The sequence below is a fragment of the Misgurnus anguillicaudatus genome, chromosome 17 (genome assembly GCF_027580225.2).
Source record: "Misgurnus anguillicaudatus chromosome 17, ASM2758022v2, whole genome shotgun sequence".
In the NCBI taxonomy this organism is placed as follows: Eukaryota; Metazoa; Chordata; class Actinopteri; order Cypriniformes; family Cobitidae; genus Misgurnus; species Misgurnus anguillicaudatus.
This window is the reverse complement of record NC_073353.2, coordinates 25,145,056-25,165,956: the sequence shown is the minus strand read 5'-3', so window position 1 is coordinate 25,165,956 and position 20,901 is coordinate 25,145,056. Positions and strand designations below refer to the sequence as shown.

At 37.0% G+C, this 20,901-nt stretch overlaps 1 protein-coding gene across 1 annotated transcript in view; it reads left to right on the top strand.

The window, feature by feature from the left end:
- Window positions 1-20,722, top strand: part of morc3a (MORC family CW-type zinc finger 3a) — a 40,362-nt gene extending 19,640 nt beyond the window's left edge. The window contains exons 16-32 of the mRNA XM_055215272.2: window positions 2,413-2,545; window positions 2,698-2,921; window positions 3,055-3,211; window positions 3,392-3,539; window positions 4,466-4,597; window positions 4,952-5,071; window positions 5,164-5,261; window positions 5,674-5,772; window positions 5,870-5,998; window positions 6,922-6,996; window positions 12,423-12,465; window positions 12,546-12,632; window positions 14,892-14,979; window positions 15,059-15,122; window positions 15,291-16,413; window positions 16,753-16,997; window positions 19,913-20,722. Coding sequence (XP_055071247.2) covers window positions 2,413-2,545; window positions 2,698-2,921; window positions 3,055-3,211; window positions 3,392-3,539; window positions 4,466-4,597; window positions 4,952-5,071; window positions 5,164-5,261; window positions 5,674-5,772; window positions 5,870-5,998; window positions 6,922-6,996; window positions 12,423-12,465; window positions 12,546-12,632; window positions 14,892-14,979; window positions 15,059-15,122; window positions 15,291-16,413; window positions 16,753-16,997; window positions 19,913-20,066 — 3,119 coding nt within the window. The 3' untranslated portion in view covers window positions 20,067-20,722. The remainder of the gene's footprint in view (window positions 1-2,412; window positions 2,546-2,697; window positions 2,922-3,054; window positions 3,212-3,391; window positions 3,540-4,465; window positions 4,598-4,951; window positions 5,072-5,163; window positions 5,262-5,673; window positions 5,773-5,869; window positions 5,999-6,921; window positions 6,997-12,422; window positions 12,466-12,545; window positions 12,633-14,891; window positions 14,980-15,058; window positions 15,123-15,290; window positions 16,414-16,752; window positions 16,998-19,912) is intronic.
- Window positions 20,723-20,901: the final 179 nt, after the last annotated feature.

Below are 20,901 nucleotides of genomic sequence, written 5' to 3'. Positions count from 1 at the left end.
CAGGTGACTCTTTAGACCTTGATTAGTTGTTCAGGTGTGCTTAATTTGAGCTGGGGCTAAACTCTGCAGGACATTGGCACTTAAGGACCGACGTTGTCTTCCCCTGAATTAGAGTTACAGAGTTATAATAACAGAAATAAATTGACTACTGTAAAAAAATTTACATTTCATGTATTTTCCATGTATGTCGTAATACAGTTAGCAATGATGTCAGTGTATTGTTTTCACCTTAAGATATAGCAAGGTATAATGAAAGACTATTTATGTTTCTGTGACCTGTAATATGCTATTTGATGAATGAACAGTATTAAAGAGTCTTAAAATTGTTTTAAGGGGACATATCATGAAAATCTGACTTTTTCCATGTTTAAAGGGACACTTCACCCATTTGCATTAAGCTTTGTATTGTTATAACCCCAGTCATGTTTTTGAATGGTCGTGCATCATTTCCTCAGTTTCCACTGAGACAGGAGAAATACAGATTTCAGTGAGCTCGTTTACATGCACACCAATAATGCGATTATTTCCAATAATGCGAGTAAGGACTTAATCGCAGTAAGATGTTTACATGACTGGAGCTAACCTCTTCACTCCGGTTTACATGCAGTTTTTATTTTCGGATTATTTACACATAGCCCAATGCAGAGCACAAATGATGACCACAAATATATGGTCCACTGTTTTACTTACGTTAAATGACAAACACGTTGTTATGCATGTATTTCATTATCCGGTGCCGTGATGAAGACAGAAATATTATGACAGTGCCTGTAAAGGGCGTTCACATTAAAACGATATAAAATATAGTTTTAAAAATCTTTTATATTAAAGATAATAGCAGAGTTCACACAACAACTATAACGATAGCGATTTTGGCACATGATGAACGATAAACCATTGACAGCCAATCAAATCTATTTTAACATGAAGTGCACGCGCACTTAAATGCAGTAAAAAAGCTCATTCATTGCTAAGGTCTATAATATAAAATTACCTTGGGTATCCAGTGCTGGTGCAGTTGCTGTGAAATTCACTACTTAATGCTTTTTCTACCACACTGACTACGCCAAAAGGTAAGATATTATTACACAAACTTTTACATTCATTGTTTAGTTACGCGAAACGCAGCGAGTTGAGGACATCTGCTGGTTTCCCGCTGTGTAAATGCAAGAACAGCATATTTACATATTCAGTGACATGTAAACAATTGCAAAAAAGTTTTTATTACAAGAAATATCCAATATTAGGTAATGCCGCGCTCGTTGAGCGAATTAGCATTATCATTATGCTGTGGTCACTAATATATTTATCGTTATAATGTCCCTTAAAGGTTTTATACACTGCTGTCGTGTTATTTGAGTTGTTTCTGAATGAAGACAGACTGCTGACAGCGAGTCGTGTTGGCAGAGTTCACGTAAAACTTCCTAATGTCGAGTTTAAAACGAATTTGTGCTTAAGGTGCGTGACTAAAACACATGCGCACTTAAGTTGGTGCGGTATAAATGCGATTTAAGCGTTTACATGGACGCATACTGCGATTATAAACGGCGTACGCCGCCTCTTTTAATGCGATTATACTTACTGCGATTATGAGCTTAATCGCATTATTTTTATCGAATTATTGCGTTTACATGAGGTAACGTATAATCGCAGTATTGCCAAAATCCCATTATAATCGCATTATTGGTGTGCATGTAAACAACCTCAGTGTTGCACTTCCTTCTTTCAATGATGTAAAAATCATCATTCTGCATCATTGAAAGCAGGAAGCCCAATATCTTTGTTGAGGAGGTGAGACTACAAACACCCCTTTTCTCAGTCAAATAGGCACCAAATTCGAAATGTATGTTACATTTCGACTACAAATATGACACACTTTCAATAAAGATTAATGTTTCTATGGGTGAAATGCTCCTTTAAGTGCTATAATTGAGCCCCCAGTGCTTCTATTAACCTAGAAAATATGAAAAAGAAAAACCAAGTAACTTAGTTTTGGTAAATCATTCTCTGCAAGCATGTGAAAAAATGTGTCATTGAAATTTGGCTCTCCTTGTGATGTCAGAAGGGGATCTTATTATAATAATACCACCCCTTAATCTGCAACTGACAGCACAATTGAGTTCCAACAAACCACTATCATGGTGATCAGTGTTTGCATTTCATCAGCTCATTTGCATTTTAAAGGACACACCCAACAACAGCACATTTTTGCTCACACCTACAAAGTGGTAATTTTAACAAGCTAGAAATTATCTATACAGTATTTTAAGATATAACTTCACATACATACTCTGGGGACACCAAAGATTTATTTTACATCTTAAAAAAGTCTTGTGATATGTCCCCTTTAAACAAGGACTAATGTTGGATAACTTAAGAACAGTTTACATATATTTTCCTACTGGCTCTTAGACAATGCCTACGACCCAGATGTTAGTGCCAAGCAGTTCTGGATTGATAAAACGAGGATTAGAGATCAAGACTGTCTTACTTTCATGGATAATGGAGCAGGAATGGATTATAACAAAATGTACAAAATGCTTAGGTGAGTAAGAATACAAACCAATTGATAGCACATTTTGGAAGTCCATTATTTACCTTAAAACTACAGCAACCTTTATGAACCTTTAGCAGGCCAAACCTTGTCATTATAATAGTTTTCCACTACTCATTACCTTGCATTCATTTTCCTTTTAGTTTTGGCTTCAGTGATAAGGAGACGATAAACGGCCATGTCCCCATCGGTTTGTACGGCAATGGATTTAAGTCAGGCTCCATGCGCTTGGGAAAAGACGCCATTGTGTTTTCAAAGAAGAAAGATTCTATGTGCGTGGGCATGCTGTCACAGACGTACCTTCAAAAGATTCAAGCGGAGAACATTGTCGTACCAATTGTCACATTTAAACGCACCGGAGAGTCAAATATCCTTATTTGCAAAAATTGTGTCTCCTTCCAATAGTTTCAGTCTGACATTTAGTCTAAATCTCATTAGTTTTTGCATGCTGCATGTATTTTGTTTTTTTCGATTTGACGATCCTTGACCCTTCCTCTCACTCCGTCCTGAGCCACAGCACATAGAAAGTCTTCAAGCCATTCTTCAGTACTCTCTGTTCCAAAAAGAAGAAGAGCTGCTCGCAGAGCTCGAAGCCATCAACACACACCTTTCCAGGGATTCTACAGGAACGCGAATAATAATCTGGAACCTCCGCAAGTGAGTATGCTGCCAAAGGAGTCAGCAAAGCTCACAGAATTGTTCTGTGCTGGGGAAAACACTGGTGCAAGATTGAGAAAACTAGTTTAGATGTTCTGCTAATAAAATCAGATGTAGTAAAGCAGAGGGATAAAGCATTAAAGTGCTTTTGTAATGGGGAATCCTTTTTTTTTTTTACAGAACATCGACAGGCAAATCTGAGTTTGACTTTGAGGTGAACCGTTATGATATCCAGATTCCAGCTGATGTGTTTGAGAGTGAAAAAGAGCAATACAGGCAACCCTGTCATGTATTGCAGTCGAGCCCAGAGAGTGACTTCTCCTTGAGAGTGAGTACTATACCATTGCCTTTTTAATGGATATTATATTTAAAGGAACACAAACAGATTTGGGGAATTTAGCTTATTCACCGTATCCCCCAGAGTTAGATAAGTCCATACATACCTTTCTCATCTCCGTGCGTGCTGTAACTCTGTCTGACGCAGCCCCCGCTAGCTTAGCTTAGCAAAAAGAATGTAAGTGAATAGCTTCAGCTAGCCTACTGCTCCAAATAAGTGACAAAATAACACAAACATTTTCCTATTTATGTGCTGTGATTTGTATAGTCACAGCGTGTACAAATAACAAGGTCATATGAGACACAGCTATCTTTTAACAGTATACATACTGGGAACTATATTCTCAGAAGATGAAGCACTGCTACTTGGGCGAAGTGATTTGCACAACTCTGACGAACTCTCTGCTCATCATCAGGGGCTTCTCGGGTGCTGCGAGCAAATCACTCCGCCCAGTAGCAGTGCTTCGCCTTCTGAAAATATACTTCCCAATATATATACTCTTAAAAGATCGCTGTGTCTCATTTGAACTTGTTATTTGTACACGGTGTGACTATACAAATCACAACACATAAATAGGAAAATGTTTGCGTTATTTTGTCACTTATTTGGAGCAGTATGCTAGCTGAAGCTATTCACTTCCAGTCTTTGTGCTAAGCTAAGCTAGCGGGAGCTGCGTCAGACAGAGTTACAGCACGCACGGAGATGAGAAAGGTATGTATGGACTTATCTAACTCTGGGGGTCGGATACGGTGAATAAGCTAAATTCCCAAAATCTGGGAGTGTTCCTTTGAATTAGAGTATTTTCTAGTAATTTTCAGTAGTATCTATTTTATTATTGTAGTGGTGACTTTACTACACTATCTGACAGTTTGGACATAAATAAAAAAGCAATGTGTATGAATGTTGTTTTCTTTCAGGCATACTGTAGTGTCCTTTACTTGAAGCCCAGAATGCAGATTAACATCCGTGGATCTAAAGTGAAAACTCAGCTGATTGCTAAAAGCCTGGCACACATTGTGAAGGATAAATACAAACCTACCTTTCTAAATGTATCCATCTAATAACAACGGAGTAAGCTGTCATTTCACATTTCTACTAGAAACTTTTCAGCTTCTAGACATTGAAACTAACTGGACGATAGGAAGAAATTTCAAAATTGAAACAACTTAGACATAGTTATGTTAAGTCAGTTTTATTTCTATATATAAAGACTTTTACAAAACACATTGTTTCAAAATAGCTTTAAAATATTGCCATATTATTGCAGTATAGGCAGTATTGATGGCTCAACACTTCAAGACACTTAGATTAATAGGTAGTTTTGAATATTGGTGTTTACAGGCTTATATTGGTCTACTAAGTCAATGAATACAGTGACGTTTCCTTAAGTCTGTTTTTCCCAGAAAGAAAGAATCTCAATTACATTTGGTTACAACACCAAGAGCAAAGAGCATTATGGAGTCATGATGTACCATAAAAACAGACTTATCAAGTCCTATGAGCGTGTCGGATGCCAAAACAAGGTAAATTAATTCATGCCTGAACTATTTAAAATATTTTATTTTAAATGCTCATTCTTAGTGTTTACTATTAATAATTTCCAACCTTGTTTTAGGCAAATAACAGGGGAGTAGGAGTCATTGCAGTAATCGAGTGCAACTTCCTCAAGCCAACACATAACAAGCAAGACTTCGACTATACAGATGAGTACAGGTGAGTGTCATAAATAACCCCAGATGGACTGCAATATGAGTTAGGAATTATTGGTTTCAGCTAGTATTCAATCTGTCTGTAAATTTGATACAACATGCATAAGTATCCATTGCGTTTAAAGGTGTTGGTAACTTTATTTGACTAATTATGAATATCCTAATTATAAATATTGTTTTCCATACACTGTTGGTTGAGGCAATGTTGCTGTGTCAGACTGCTCAAAAACAATGTTCAGATGGGATACTAGTTTTTAATTTCTAAAATATCACAAACTTCAAAGCCAGAAATGAAAAAATATGTTTAATATGACTAAATTGACAAGCATGTAAATTACGTATATTAAAAAAAAACAAGTTATTTTTCATAAGATTTCAGAAGCAAATAATATGTTACATCTATGTTGTCCAAACAGAAGAACCATCACTACTTTGGGTTTGAAGCTAGAAGAGTATTGGAAAGCGATTCGCCATGCAAAAGGTCTCAACAGCACAGTACCTGTAGAGGATATACCGTTAGTATACACCTAAACAAACATACATTTATGTTGGCTTTATTCAAATTATTCACAACATTCACATATATAAACATGTCTTTTGTTAACCTTAAAGGAAAAATCCTGACCAGAACTGGGTTCAGTGTGATGACTGTCAGAAGTGGCGGAAACTCCCAGATGGCATAGACACAGATAAACTCCCTGAAAAATGGTTCTGTCGAATGAACCCTGTCACAGAGTACAGGTTTGTTTCAAGCAGCAAAGGATTCAAGTAGCAAAAAGTCATCAGAGAATCAATTAAACCATTTATTTGAGTAATATACATAATTTATTAAGTAGCTATTTGCATAGGTATAATATTAAGTGTCATAAAGAATATGCTGATTTGTTTACTCAATTTGTCAATTAAAAACAAGATCAAACCTTAGCCATAAAGGGAAAACATAGAAAAAAATATTGCCAAATCAAAAGTAATGAAATAATTGTGAGAAAAAAATCTATGCATTTGAGCAACAATTAAGAAGGAACACATTGCACATTTAGGTGAAATCTTAAAGTCGGCATGAAATTAAAGTTAAAACTTTTTTTTTTGAAAATTGATATTTTTTACAAATGACTTATCTGTGAGCTTCATGATTTTTTAAAAATTCATGGGCCTTCATAATCTTAATCAAAAACACTGATCTTCTCCCCTCGAAACATCCTCTCTTCCACCATGTCACTAGTAATGGCGCGAGGATGGGGCCCGTGAAAACATCACAACGATAAGCAAGTAGCAACATCAAACAATCCAATCTTGTCCTTGATGGACCAAATCAAGTCCTGCCCTACCTTTTTTCCCATTTTAGAAGCTGTATCACTCAGATATACGTCATGATGAGGAAATGACAATCGCTACTTTTGTTTCATGCCGACTTTATATGCTCTAAATGATTTTGCGGATTATATAAAATCTTTTCAATTTACTGTTACAATAACTTTTTTTAAATGGGACTTGCAATTTGCAATTCACATTTGCAAAAAAACAACTAAAATTCCTGTCTTGTCCAAAATGGCATACAAGAAGAGGCCCAAAAGAAGAACTAAATACCAGAAAGAAGATATGTTCTGGTCAGTATTCCCCAAAAGTGCAAGGCCATATTTTATTTTTTATTTTTTTTAATTCAGGGGATGTGATAAACCAGAGGAAGCTGAAGATTCTGAAGATGAATCATCAACCTGCTTGAAAGAATACAAACAGCAGTGAGTTGAATCATTTGTTTTAACAAAAGGGGAAATGTTTTATTGTGTGCCTCCAGTTCTGAAGTAAAGATTATTCACCTGGTATCTTCCACTAGTTGAACTACTTAATCTGACAGCACTTGTCTGAAAGCATCACACTGCCAAAGTGTTTACACTTTTCCGTAAAATCCTCCTATCAATCTTCTGCATATTAAACTGGGATGGAAACTTGTATTTTAGCACACTTCACCTTTAAAGGATTAGTTCATCCAAATATTAAAGTTGTGTGATCTTTTACTGACCCACATGTTGTTCCAATCCCACTGTCTTATACCAAAGGGGGATCAATACAACAGCATTGCAATATGACTCACATTTAATACTTATGCTAGGTGAGGTCAACACTAATGCATTTTTGTTTAAAGGGACCCTCCACTTTATTTGAAAATATGCTAATTTTCCAGCTCCCCTTGACTTAAACATTTGATTTTTACCTTTTTGGAATCCATTCAGCTGATCTCCAGGTCCGGCGGTACCACCCCTAGCATAGCTTAGCATAATCCACCGAATCCGACCAGACCACTAGCATCGCGCTCAAAAACAACCAAAGAGTTTCGATTTTTTTTTTCCTAAATAAAACTTGACTCTTCTGTAATTACATCGTGTACTAAGACCGACAGAACATTAAAACTTGCGATTTTCTAGGCCGACATGGCTAGGAACTATACTCTCATTCTGACGTAATAATCAAGGACTTTGCTGGATTACAAAATGGATTACAAAACGGTAAAAATCTCTAGGGGAGCTGGAAAATGAGCCTATTTTCAAAAAAAGTGGAGTGTCTCTTTAAAGGCACAAATTAGTGATGCACCGAAATGAAAATTCTTGGCCGAAACCGAAAACCGAAAAAAGGAAACCAAGGCCGAAAAACCGAAACCGAAACACCGAAATAAATTATTATGCCAATTATTAGTACAATTGCATTTATGGCTATCACTGTGTGCTAACTTTACTAGGGGTGTGTGACGGATAAAAAAAACTCACAGTTCGGATCACATTACAGTTTTTGAGGCACAGATCAGATTATTTTTCGGATCAGCAAAAAGCAGGTGGGAAAAATCTAATAAACATAAAGAAATTGCAAACATTTTTAAAAGAGAACAAAGTTGTACATTAATAAGGTCTGAAATTAGCATTAGGTACAGAAATCAAAATAAATTAATCATAACACAATAAATTAAATATATTATTATTTTTTAGAGCTATTTGTCATGGGTTGTTTGATCAACATTAATGACACAGACTTCAGTAGGTTAATCTGACTGTAATCTATACAGACATAAACAAATGTTTTTATTAGAAAAAGAATACTGTGGAGAGAATTTTGTTTATATGTGCCCTGTCAATAACAGAGAGAATTTATGTTTGCTTGTTTTTTTTAAACGCGTCTCTATTCAAATTATTACTCTAGTGCAGCACTGATTTGGAGACATTTACAGTACATTAAAACATTAGGATAGGTGAAGAAAAGAAACCGATCCACCATTGCAAACACAGTTTAGAACAAACAAGAAGACAACAAAGAACAGGAATCAAACAATATGGTAACAAACATGCTCCACAGCTTTCTGTTTATGGATGAAATAAAATTAAAGAAGAAAAACGATAGTTTGTGTGCAAATGCTGTCTATTTCCTTTGTGTAATTGTTTGTAGTGGAGTGTCCTGTCTAAATATTTTCACGCGCATGCGATGTTGTGTACGCGGACTGTACGCGCACTGTCCGTGCGATCTCAAATTTTGGGCTGCACGCGGACGGTCCGCGCGGCCGGCCGCAGACCCTCCTGATGACGAAAATGATGGCGCGCATACGCGGACGTCCCTAGTATACTTTCGGCTTTAAGGGCACTTAAACGCATGCATATACAGAGACTGATGGTGAATCCCAAACAGCGCAACAGTCGCTCCACATAAAAACGTTACGTTGTGTTTCATTGCTTTATTCGCCAAATGTACGTTAATGGACTACAGTAAGAGACACATAGCGCGACTCTCTCTAAAGTTTACACATCAAGACATTCTTAATCTTTGCAGACGCGTGCAAACAGCTGGACCCTGAGTGAAACCTGCTTGAGCACGAAGGGGAGGGGTGGGAGACGACTGATCACCGTGAGGCTGAGTGAAACCCAAGCGCTAGCGCACAGATGAAAGGGGCGCGGTTGACATTCATTTTCGGTTTACATTTTCGGCTGGATTTTTTATTTCGGCCCGAAACCAATAATGCTATTTTCGGCCGAAATTTTGGTGCACCCCTAGCACAAATGTAAGATTAAAATATCCCAAAATTACTAGCACAGTGTTATATATTATGTTCATGTGTGTATTCACATTGTAGCAAATGTTTTAAATGTCATTCCTACCCTCCTCATAAGGTCCCCTGTCAATGATGTAATGTCCATATTATTCTTAGTTCCAACATTTACTGTAGTAGAAATCATTCATAAATGTGTTTAACTTCATGCAGCCCAATCCGTGTATGACATCATAGGATTTCCAAAAGCTATACTAGGTGTTTTCGAATTCACACAACACTGCAAGAACCATCAGGCGGGGGAAGATATTTAAGTGCATCAAGAACTATTCAAGAAATACATCCGCCTGTCAGTTCTTGAGGCACTGTGTGACGTCGAACACAGCTATGGAGTTCTGCTCACAAGATCAATCTGTGCAGCCCCACGTGCATTCAAAACAATGCTTTATGTTGTTATGAAAAGTGAATAAAGACTTTCTGTGTTTGTGTGTGATGTGCGCATTGCACTGGAGGTGAAGTGAGGATAACAGTTGATGGTGAACAATTCTAAAAAAGTTTGGTTTGTTTTGAAATTGTGGTGGAACAAATTACACTGTGGTGGGCCACCATAGTCCGAGTAATGAATGGGAAACAGTGCATCATCAATGCACATGATTTTTGAGTCCATTGGAGTGATTTCCAAGCATCAGTGGAGGTAAAGACTACAACTCCCACACTCCATAATAGCATCATCCAGCTGTGATTTTGTTTTTTATGATGACCTCTAGCTGTGAAAATTACATATTGTGCCTTTAAACAAGGCGTTTTATAACGAAAATAGAAAGAGAGGTCTTCATTTTTCACAGATTTTCAAAAAAGATGTCCGTCCACACTACACGAGCGAAAACGCATGTCACATGACCTATTTCTGCACACTGGGCATGGGCATACAGTGTAAACAGGAAGTTGGTTGCTCACTCTGCAGTTGGTTAGAAGTCATCACAGATCGGACGGTACAACAATGAGTATGAAGACGAAGAAATACAAGGACTTCTTCGTGTGGACAGATGATGAGGTTGAATTGTTACTCAAAGTAACTAAAGAGTTCAAGGAGATCAAGGGCGCTGAAGATTCCGATTGGGAGTCATGTCAGAGCAAATACAGCGAAATATTCGAGAGATTTAGGGAGCGCTATCCAGCACCGGAGGAAGCCATGGCGTCGGGAAAGGATTATCGGCACAAAAAGGAGGAGATCAACAAAGGTATAGATTCTATTATAGCTCTAATGTTTAAATTGAAGTTTAAACGCGGGCTAATATATCAGTAAATTTAAACATAACACGCTTTCTTACGCAACCACACCACTGTAGTGTTTCTGCGGGGGGCAGGAGCTGCAGCCTATCTGCACGAGGTGCAACTTTAGTTTGTTTCAATAATGATTTAAATAGATCATCGCATGGACTATCGTGATGTATTTAACATTGTAGATTATGAAGTTATGTCTACCATAGTGTGCGTGTGGTGTAACGGAGTGTAGGTGAACCTCCGCTTAACTGCAAAGTTTATCATCATAAAGTTAAAATCTGTTTTAGCGAGCACGTGCTCTGCTTTCCCAACAATAACAGCACGAAAGCGCATTCACGCTTAGTGTCCCTTACGAAAAGTAACCATGTTTTTTGTGGTTAAAGTGTAGTAACATGTCTTTATGGTGTATAGTTACTATTAGTAAAACCATGGTTTTATTACAGTGGTCAAAACCATGGTTATTTTGTGGTAACCATGGTTTTACTACAGTTACTTTTTTTTACTGTGTAGTAAAACTATGGTAAGTTTTCGTAAGGGGATATCTAACATTTAAACCACTGCGAAAGGAAAGTTGTTTCAGTAGTGTTAAAACTGGTAATACTGTTAACTAAATGTTAATAAAAAAAAATGTAATAAAAAATTTGACGTGCTGTGAAACGTATCTTGTCGTTGCATTGGTATCGCGATGCATATCGTGGACTTGTTGGCAAGTGTTGTTTGTGTCTATGTGCCTTTAAGTTATATAAATGGACTGTGTTTTTACAGGTCATATAACTACCAAACTGAAGGCCATAAGATTCCACTATCGGCAGGCGGTTGACTCTGGTCGAAGGAATGGCCATGGACGTGTGATCTTGCTGTTCTTTGACCTCTGTACGTCAATTTGGGGAAGATCTCCAGCCACGCTCGTATTGCCTGCGGGCATAGAGACCATCGATGTAAAACCAGAGGTCTCGACCTTGGAACTGACAGACCCAGTGTTGTCCATTTCCAGTGTAAAAGTAAAAGTCGAAGAGGTTTCGGTGTCTGCAGAGATGGAAAATCAACACCAGAGAGTCCACGCCCCCCAGACTGATCACAAAGGAGAGAAGCTAAAGAAGAAAATCCCCTCTGATTCTGTTGCACAAGAGGACCTTGAGATTAAAAGACGGCTTCTGCAGCAACTTGAGACATCTGACCATGAGTTTGGTCAGACAATGGGCCGGTGGTCGTCCACGATGGACCGTCTGACCTCAAACATTGAAATGCTGATGCAGCATATTATGGGTTCAGGGAACAATGGTTGCATACCTTCATTGTCACCACAAACATCTCATCAAAACCACTGTACCTATGCACACTCACCCACGAGAAGACCGCTTGGGGAGTTCAATCCACCTGCACATAGCCAGCACAGCACTTCTCCTTCACTGTACGTTGATTACACGTGTTTGTAGCCTAAAGTAAAAACAACATTTGTAAAACTGGTTTCCTTTGTGTTGTGATTTTGCACATATATTTCTGTTTGTGTGGTTATCTGATTTGTCTAAGTATTTCTGATGTTCTTGATGTTTTTTCTCATTATGTTCATTTAAATATATGCTTTTTAAAAAAAAAAAAAAACTTTCTAATCATTCAAGCAGCTGTCGTGGTTTTACTGTAAAATTGCATAAATATCAGATTGTTTTTCACCAAATACGATTCGAGTATGTGAAAAAAATCACCCCAATCGTGAGCGTTTCATTAAGTATTTAAGTGAGTCAATAATGTACTGCTGTTGTATTATTAAGGTCTCCAGTGATTTATTTTTAACAAAACAAATTTGACAATAGTTGCCATAAGGTGATATAATCTAAGATTGTTGTTTTGATACAGTGAGAAAAGTCTGAAAAAACAGCAGGAGCAGAAGAAAATGCAGGTAGTTGCACATTTTTGATCTAGTGGTTGATGTTTGTATTGTGTTGTATACCCATTTGATTGTTGATGTTTCTGTGGCAGGAACAACAGAGAAATGCAGAGCTGGCTCAACAGAATGAAGATCTCAAAAGAACACAGGAAAACCTTTTGCGTAAACTCCAGCAAACAGTACGTGCTTCTAATTACAGTTTAGGACAAAAAAATCAGTTTCTTTGTTTGTCAGGTTTACAATGATGTCATGGCAGTAGAGGTGGTGCAACTATAACAATAAGTCTATAGCTGTGTCCCTTTTCGAAGGCTTCTAATGTATAATATTGTAATATATAAATATATAACGTTTTCTGACTTATTAAAATAAATATGGATCCAGAAAAATATTAATTTTATTTTACTGAATATGATGCAGTGTTGCAGATAAACTAACCAAACACTGTATGAAATTAATCAACCTTAGAAATACAGTGACAAGAAAAAGTGTGTGAACCTTTTGGAATTTCAGTTTTCTGATTAAATTTGTCATAAAATGTGATCTGATCTTCATCGTAATCAAGGGTATTGCCAAATATAATTTTAATTCTAAAAAAGTTTGATCTTTCATGTCTTCATTGAGAATAACCCAAAAAAAAAAAAAAACATTATGCTTGTGGGGAAAGCATGTGAACCCTTAAAGACCTCAAAAAAGCTAATTTGAGTCAGGTTGTAGCACACCTGGGCTGCGTCCGAAACCGCATACTGTATAGTAGGTACTGAATTAGATGAAGTACCTACTTACTTGGCGTTAAAACAGTAGGTACTGTGTAGTATGAGTCCTGGTAGTATGAATGAGATTCGGACGTACTACATCCGCCATGTTGCTACATCACGTGACATACGTCGTCATCACGTCGTGTCATTTCAGCGCGAAAACAGCCGCGTGCCTCTTCTTCTTCGTTGGATAACTCCTCGTCCGGGGCATCATGGGATAGTGTAGCGTCCATCGTATGCACACTGCAAAATCTAACCGGAAGTAGTAGGTCATCCGGGTACTTTTCGCATACTAATTTTCGAATACTATGTATTCGGACATACTACTCGCTTCGCCTACTGCTTTTCGCGTACTATATAGTATGTAGTAGGCGGTTTCGGACGCAGCACTGGTGTCTCGTTAAGATAATATGTTTGGAGGTGTGGACTACAGCTACTTTGACTGATATAAACCCCTTACACTTTTGGAGGTTTCGTTGCACAAGAAAGACACGCTTCTGTGAGCCATACTTTGACAAAAAGAGCCTTCAGAGGAGTTATTATGAAGAATTGTTGTGTTTTATAAAGCTGGAAATGGTTACAAAGTTATTTAAAAACTTTAGAATTTCACCAATCTACAGTTAGACAAACAAGTACAAATGGAGATGCTTTGGTACTGTGGCTACTCTACCAAGAAGTGGGCACCCAGTCAAAATGACATCAAGAGCACCATGAATACTCATTAATGGAACTTGCTAACATCTCTCTTCATGAGCCTACAATACGTTAAACACTGAACATGCAGGGTATCCATGGCAGGACACCACAAAGGAAGCCACTGCTTACTAAAAAGAACATTGCTGCATGCCTCAAGTTTGCAAAAGAGCACATTGACACTCCACAGCAGTATTTGCAAAATGTTTTGTGGACTGATGAAACCTAAGATTGAACTATTTGGAAAAACACACAGCACTATATCTGGTGTAGAAAGGGCACAATATATCATGAAAACATCATCCCAACTGTAATGTATGGTGTAGGAAACATCATGATTTGGGCCTGCTTTGCTGCATCAGGGCCTGGCCAGCTTTGGTGGATGAGTTTGTTCAATAAAGAAAGATCAGAATTTTTTGTAATTATTTTTAAACACATTTGTTAATACCTTTGACTTAGATGAAGATTAGATCACATTTTATGACACGTTTATTCAGAAAACCATGAAATTCCAAAAGGTTCACACACTTTCTCTTTCCACTGTACACCGAATAATATTAATGCAAAACACAACTTATAATACTAAAACTTTTTTCTGCTAAATACACACTTTTAAATGTTGAAGTTGTTACAGGTACGCAATGATTCTCGGGATATCCTAGGTTGTGAAGGATTTATTCGTTCTATCTTTCACAGCCCAGAGAAAGACAACACATTCTGAGGTCACATTTTAAGCAAATTTCGAATTGGGATAGCCTTACTGACCTTCGGTTGTGTTGGTGTGGTCTTAGAATGCAACATTCAGAGGTCGCAGCCCTCAAATTGGAACACAGCTTTTAATCCCACCCACGTTAAAGCGGTACTAAACTGCAGTAGAAAAGCAAACCAAGCCAAAGTAAATCGGGGCATGTTGTGCTGAGCCTAATCGTATCATTGGACAAGCGCCACTAGAGTATAATGCAGTCTCACGGTCCCTTTTTGTTCCCATAGGGCCCTTCCTCGCCCAGTACACCTACAACTTCAAGAGCTGCTAGTACAGCCAGGAGCTCTGTTGATTCCACACCTATCACGCGATCTAGTAAGCCTACTTTTTTTGAGCTGTTTTGGCCATAATAATCCTGAATTATTTATATTAATATTTTATTTGTATTTTGCAGCCTCCAGCCCCTTAGACAACATGCCAATCATTACAGAGGTCACATCCCTCTCCCGTTTTACAAGGTACATTTCTCTCTCTTTCATTTTTTTATTTGGAACTCACTGTTTTAGCACCATGTTCTATAAAGCTGTAATGTGTTGTGAATATGGCTATACAAATGAAACAAACTCGCCTGTTGTATTTTTTGCATACAAATATTTGATATCAAATATTTGAAACCTTTACTACAGGAGAAAGAGAAGTCTAGGAGAGCGAAGCGAGGGCAAAGCTTTGAAGAAATCAAGACTACTTAATGACTACTGTAACAACGCACCCGAAAGTCCATCAACGTCTGCATTTATATCGGATCTTCTGACCTCACAGATGGAGATCCCTGATAATAATGGCAGTACTGATAAAGAGGAAGAAGAGAGCAACACTGATGATGATGATGATATTGTTATTGATGAGACGAAGAGCACGCCAAGACCTAAAACCTTTAACCTTGCCAAGGTCAAGTTAGAAAGAAGTACAAGTAATGATGTGCAGTACAGTGATGATGTTTCCATGGATACACCTACCACTGAAGGTTCCAGAAATGCAACAACGAATCCATCAACTTCAAATGTCAGCATGACAACCCAGACAGAATCTAATATGATTGTAAAGACGGAAGATGACCAACAGAGAAAAATAGAGAAAGATGAGATAAAGGAAAAAGATAGTGATGCCACAGGGATTGAATGCAGGAAGGATAAAGGTACAGAAATAAACAGGTCGATCTCTGAAGACTCTAGATGTAGAAGTGTAGATATAGATAGAAAACCAAGTTTCGCAGAAGGAAGTGATAGAAGTACAGGTGGCCGAAGTCCTATGCCTGAAGAACCAGCTATGGACTTTGGTCTAAATGTATACAATATGCCAACCCTAGAAGCCCAGAAACAACAGGACAGTCTTCTAGAACTCATGGAAGCCACGGCCAAGGAAAGAGAAGAGTATAAGATGCAAGCTCAGTCTCTCGCCCTGCAGCTGAAGGACAAAGAATGTGAACTGTTAAAGCTCACTGTTAAGAAAGAGTTTAGCCATAAAAACATTCAGACCGATCCATTAGAGGAGAAGGACTACAAAACTCTGTACTTACAGGCGACACAGCGCAATGAACAGCTCACAAAAACAATAAATGAGATGAAGAAAAAGCAAGAGGAGATGTTGCTGCAAATGAAAGCTGAAAAAGAAGCACAGGACAGAATGAAAGCTGAGGATGCAGGGCACTCAGCCACGCCAAATGTGGATGATGAAATGGCTCTTCAGGTGGATTTTCTTCTGAGAGAGCTAGATCAGCGGAATGCGGAATGTCATGAACTAAAAATCAAGGTAAGTGTCTAACAATATTTTGGATACTCTCTAAATTCCAGTTGGTTAAACATATGTAGCATGAATTTCCTTAAGATATAGCAGCATGAATGACTTCTTAGTGAGGATGATTAACTTACGGTTCTTGTAAATTAAGGGTAAGTAAACGGTAAACATTACATTATTTTGTAGTTGCAAAGGTATACAATTTCAAAACAAACAAACAAACAAAAACTAAACGTGCTGGCCAGTTGAACTTTTTTTTTTCAGGAGGGATGTCCAATAATTGATCTGTCAGAAAACGTTTTTTTTTTCATCTTGTCTTACGCTGTTTTTCTTTACATTTTTCTTGACCTAAAGGTGGAAAGCTTGGAACAGGTAAAAGCTCGTTGCGAGCAGTTGCAGAGAGACTTGGATCAATTGAGAAAAGAGAAAGTGGAGTGCACGAATGGACCAGAAAAGAATAGGACCGATAAAGCCAGTTCAACACAAACAGCAGAGCACAATACTGTGGACGCCTCTGCAAACCGTGCAAATCAAATCATAGAGAACAAAGAGACCAATGAAAATACTGCAGGGGGAGAGAACACTGTGACAAATGCAAAGTAGGTTTACATAGTTTTTTAGAAAATGTTATTTATTAAAACTAATAAACTACCGTATTTTCCGGACTTTAAGTTGGTCCGGAGTACAAGTCGCATCAGTCAAAAATGCATTTTGAAGAGGAAAAAACATCATATTTAGAAAATGATTTCACAAAATCCAAGCCGAAGAACAGACATTTAATCAGGAAAGGCAAGTTATTCAACTAAACAATAGCAGACAGAACAGCAGGCTGAATAGGTGTCTGTGCATGTTAAAGTAACATAAACAGTTATTTACACGATACACAATAGCATACAGAACATACCTGGAGGCTGAATAGGCTAAGGCCCTGTTTACAGTAGAGCATTTGCGTTTTAAAACGGCATTTTAAAATGAAAACGATCCTCATTTATACTGGCATTTTAAAAGGAATCTTCATCCACACTATACACAACCATAAACGCATAAAACATGACCAATCACGTAACTGGGCATGCGCATAAAAGTGTAAAATAACGTATTACTCTAATAATAGCTTACCTTTGCGCATTTATGCAGCCTAGGGGTGTGCGATATTGACAAAAATTCATACCAGGATCCTTTGCCGGCAACTACAATACATATTAAAATGATTACGGTAATAGGTTAATGTTGATGTTATAAACCAAACAGAAAGGTCTTAATGATTTAAAAAGGAAGCATTCAAGTGAACAGTACTAAACAGTAGCGAACTTGAAGTAAAAATAAATTTCAGCAAATGCAAGCTTCAATCAAACATAATAAGAGGTAAACACCAAATAACTTATCTTCCCTAACCTGTTCAGTGTGCAATTAATTAATACAAATTAATATGACGTTAACTTTTAAAAGTATGCGAGTTCCGTGGACGTCCTCCACTAGCAACACAGAAATAGCAAAAAGCGCAATCGGCTAAACGAGCATTAAATATTAATATGACGTTGATTTTATTGTTTTTATTCATTTATATTCACAAAACTTATCAACAAAACATAGAACGAAATTAATTTTAAAGTAGCAAACCAAACTTAAATTAATGTCGAAAATAATGTTTGACCCATTACAATTCTCCCTTCATATTGGCCTTTACAACACCCTATATGGCGTTTAAAATTACAGTCTATCTTTCGTAATAAGCTAAATAAATTTAAACAAAACATAAACAACACTATTCAAACCCAACAATACTCAAAGATAAATATAAAACAGACATTATCTTTAAGGACACACGTTAAAACAATCTGAAATAGTGTTTATAATAGCTGGTTGGTAGATGTTTACTATTTTTGGCAAAACCTCCGTTGCAAACCTCCATTTCCCTGAAAATTGTTATAAAAATAATTTTTACTTTAAAAATGATGCGCTGTCACGTTAACATCAGCTGTTCGTTTACATAAGACTCCGTCTATGTTTATTTACACTGCAGCGCAACGTCTGAGTTCTCAAACTAAAACAGGGTCTGCAGCGTTTGTGAACGAATCCGTTTATGAGGGTCGAAAACGGTGGTGTAGTGTAAATAAAAGGCATAAACCTAGCAAAAGTAATGCGTTTTAAAGGATAAACGCATTATTGTAAACATAGCCTAAATTATCACGACAAGCCAAATCAAGTTAAAAAAGGGCCCGAAGTCATTCCTCATCACTGAATCCATTGAATTACATAAATACAGGAGCAGGATAGAGCGGACTCTCACGGCTCTAGACGGTAATGGTATCTCTTGGTTAATATGAAATTATTTTAACGTATAAGTCTTACCTGACTATAAGTTCCAGGATCCGCCAAACTATGAAAAAGTGAGACTTATAGACTTATATAGAGTGTTTGGAAACAGAGATGACTTTTTTTGTGGGCGGAGCCCAACTGGTGGCAGAAAGTGTCAGCTCTGCAGTAGCGGTGTGAAGTGTTTTTATAACCTCCGTGTTTGCTCTAAAACTATTATGTTTACATACAAATTAATATGCATCGGCTTGTTTATAGACTGTTTCATTGGATGCACGTGCGCTGATGCAATACACGTCTGTATCCAAACTTTACTTCCGGTTTCGTTTTTTTAATGGTCTGGCTAGTTGCTAAACTGATCTCTTGAACAAATGCCTCGTCGAAAATAACAAATGTTTTGGTTTCCTAGGTAATATGTGTTGTTGTTTTTTTTTTTGCTTATGTAAATAAACTACGTTTAAAGAACTTTGTTGTTATGTATTCTTAGCGGAGTTTACCGTAAGTTACGTGCGGACCACGACAGCGTCTTGTTTCTGTTGTTACTGCTGAAATCGTCTATATATTAATAACACTTTACATCAGGTGTGTGTGCTTTATTTATATATTTATTAAGTATGTGAACGTAATAATTTTAAAACAAAGAGGAGGAAGACAAGATATAAGGTAAAAAGATATAATAGAAAACAGAAAAAATGAAATATTTAATAAATGGTTATATTAATGCTTTCTCAGTATAACCCATTAAAATGTAAAATCTTTCTAAATAAATTATAAACGTAACGTGATGAAAATACTTCGACAGAACAACGGACATCTTCTCTTATTACTTAACAAGACATTTTATATAGTGAGTTATCTTGCTCTTTTCACTTGTGTGTAATTAATTTCTACTGTTTTTCTGCCACCACATTGCTCGCGCAGCCAGCAGTGACGTAACTGTGACGTCTACTCACAAAAGGTGTATAGTCCGGAAAAATACAGTATATTATTGTACATTTACTTTTCACTGTTCGGTTTTGGCTCACTTTTCAGTGATTTTTTATGTAAAAGTCCTATTGATCAATCCTTCATGATTTGAGATAATCCAGTTGGGGTTTATTATTATAATAACGACCAGCTTACTGTAAATAAATGCCCTATATCAGATACAGTATAATGCACATGAGATATATTTATATATTTTCTGTTCTTTCTGCAGGTTAAGACAGCTGAGGAGCAGTGTCGCTCGTCTTCTGGTCACATTTGTTCCTGCTTTGGATCCTGAACAAGTCAACTATGACTGTGAGGTCATAGATGAGATTCTTAACCAGGTTATACAGGAGATCTCTCCCACTCTCACCACTTCAACGTAGAGCTACTTTGTCACCAAAGCATTCATGTTCAAGTTAATGCTTAATTTAAAGAGATGACAAATGTTCCTATTTTGTTGTTGTTTGAAAATATTTCTAAAGTTTTTCCATAAATATGTCAAATAATGTTTTAATTGCTAACTTTGTTGTGTAACTTTCTGGAGACCAAGATACATTTCTACTCATAAGAATGAAGATGATCAGTTTCCTGATCAATTGTTTATTATTTTTACCAGCAGTTGTTGTGCAATGTTTGCATTTTACAAGTTCCTTTTTGTTGTTAGTTATTAATACATTTTTAAGTCACAAAGGCCTATTAAACAGAAATGTTCTGGTGTTTCATGTTAACAGTTAAATATAAAAGTAATTTTATCCTTGACATTGGAAAGATTGTTAGCAGTATTGTAGTAAGTGTTGTTCAACTTGTAAAGAAAATGTTATGTTGATACGATTGTACATGGTGTGTTTATTGAAAAAATATTATATGATTAATACATTTTGTATTTCTTTACAAAAATCCTGTTCGCTTGAGATATTTTTGCAAAAGTTTATTTTGGGTTGGTTGCCACAGATTTCAGATAAATTCACAAAATATACTAACGAATTAAAACAAATCCCAATGGGGCGTTTCCTGGACAGGGATTATTTTTAGAACTGGGTATTAGTTTAATTTGGAAGATAATTGGTTTTAACGGGCATAACTCGCCAAAAACATTACTTGTGTGCATTTTGGGGGGATAATGGGCACTGCCCTGCTGAAAACCATTGCAGAAAATTCTATTGGTTTTATTGGGAACTGTATTGGTTCTAATGGAATATGGCCCAAAACACACTACAG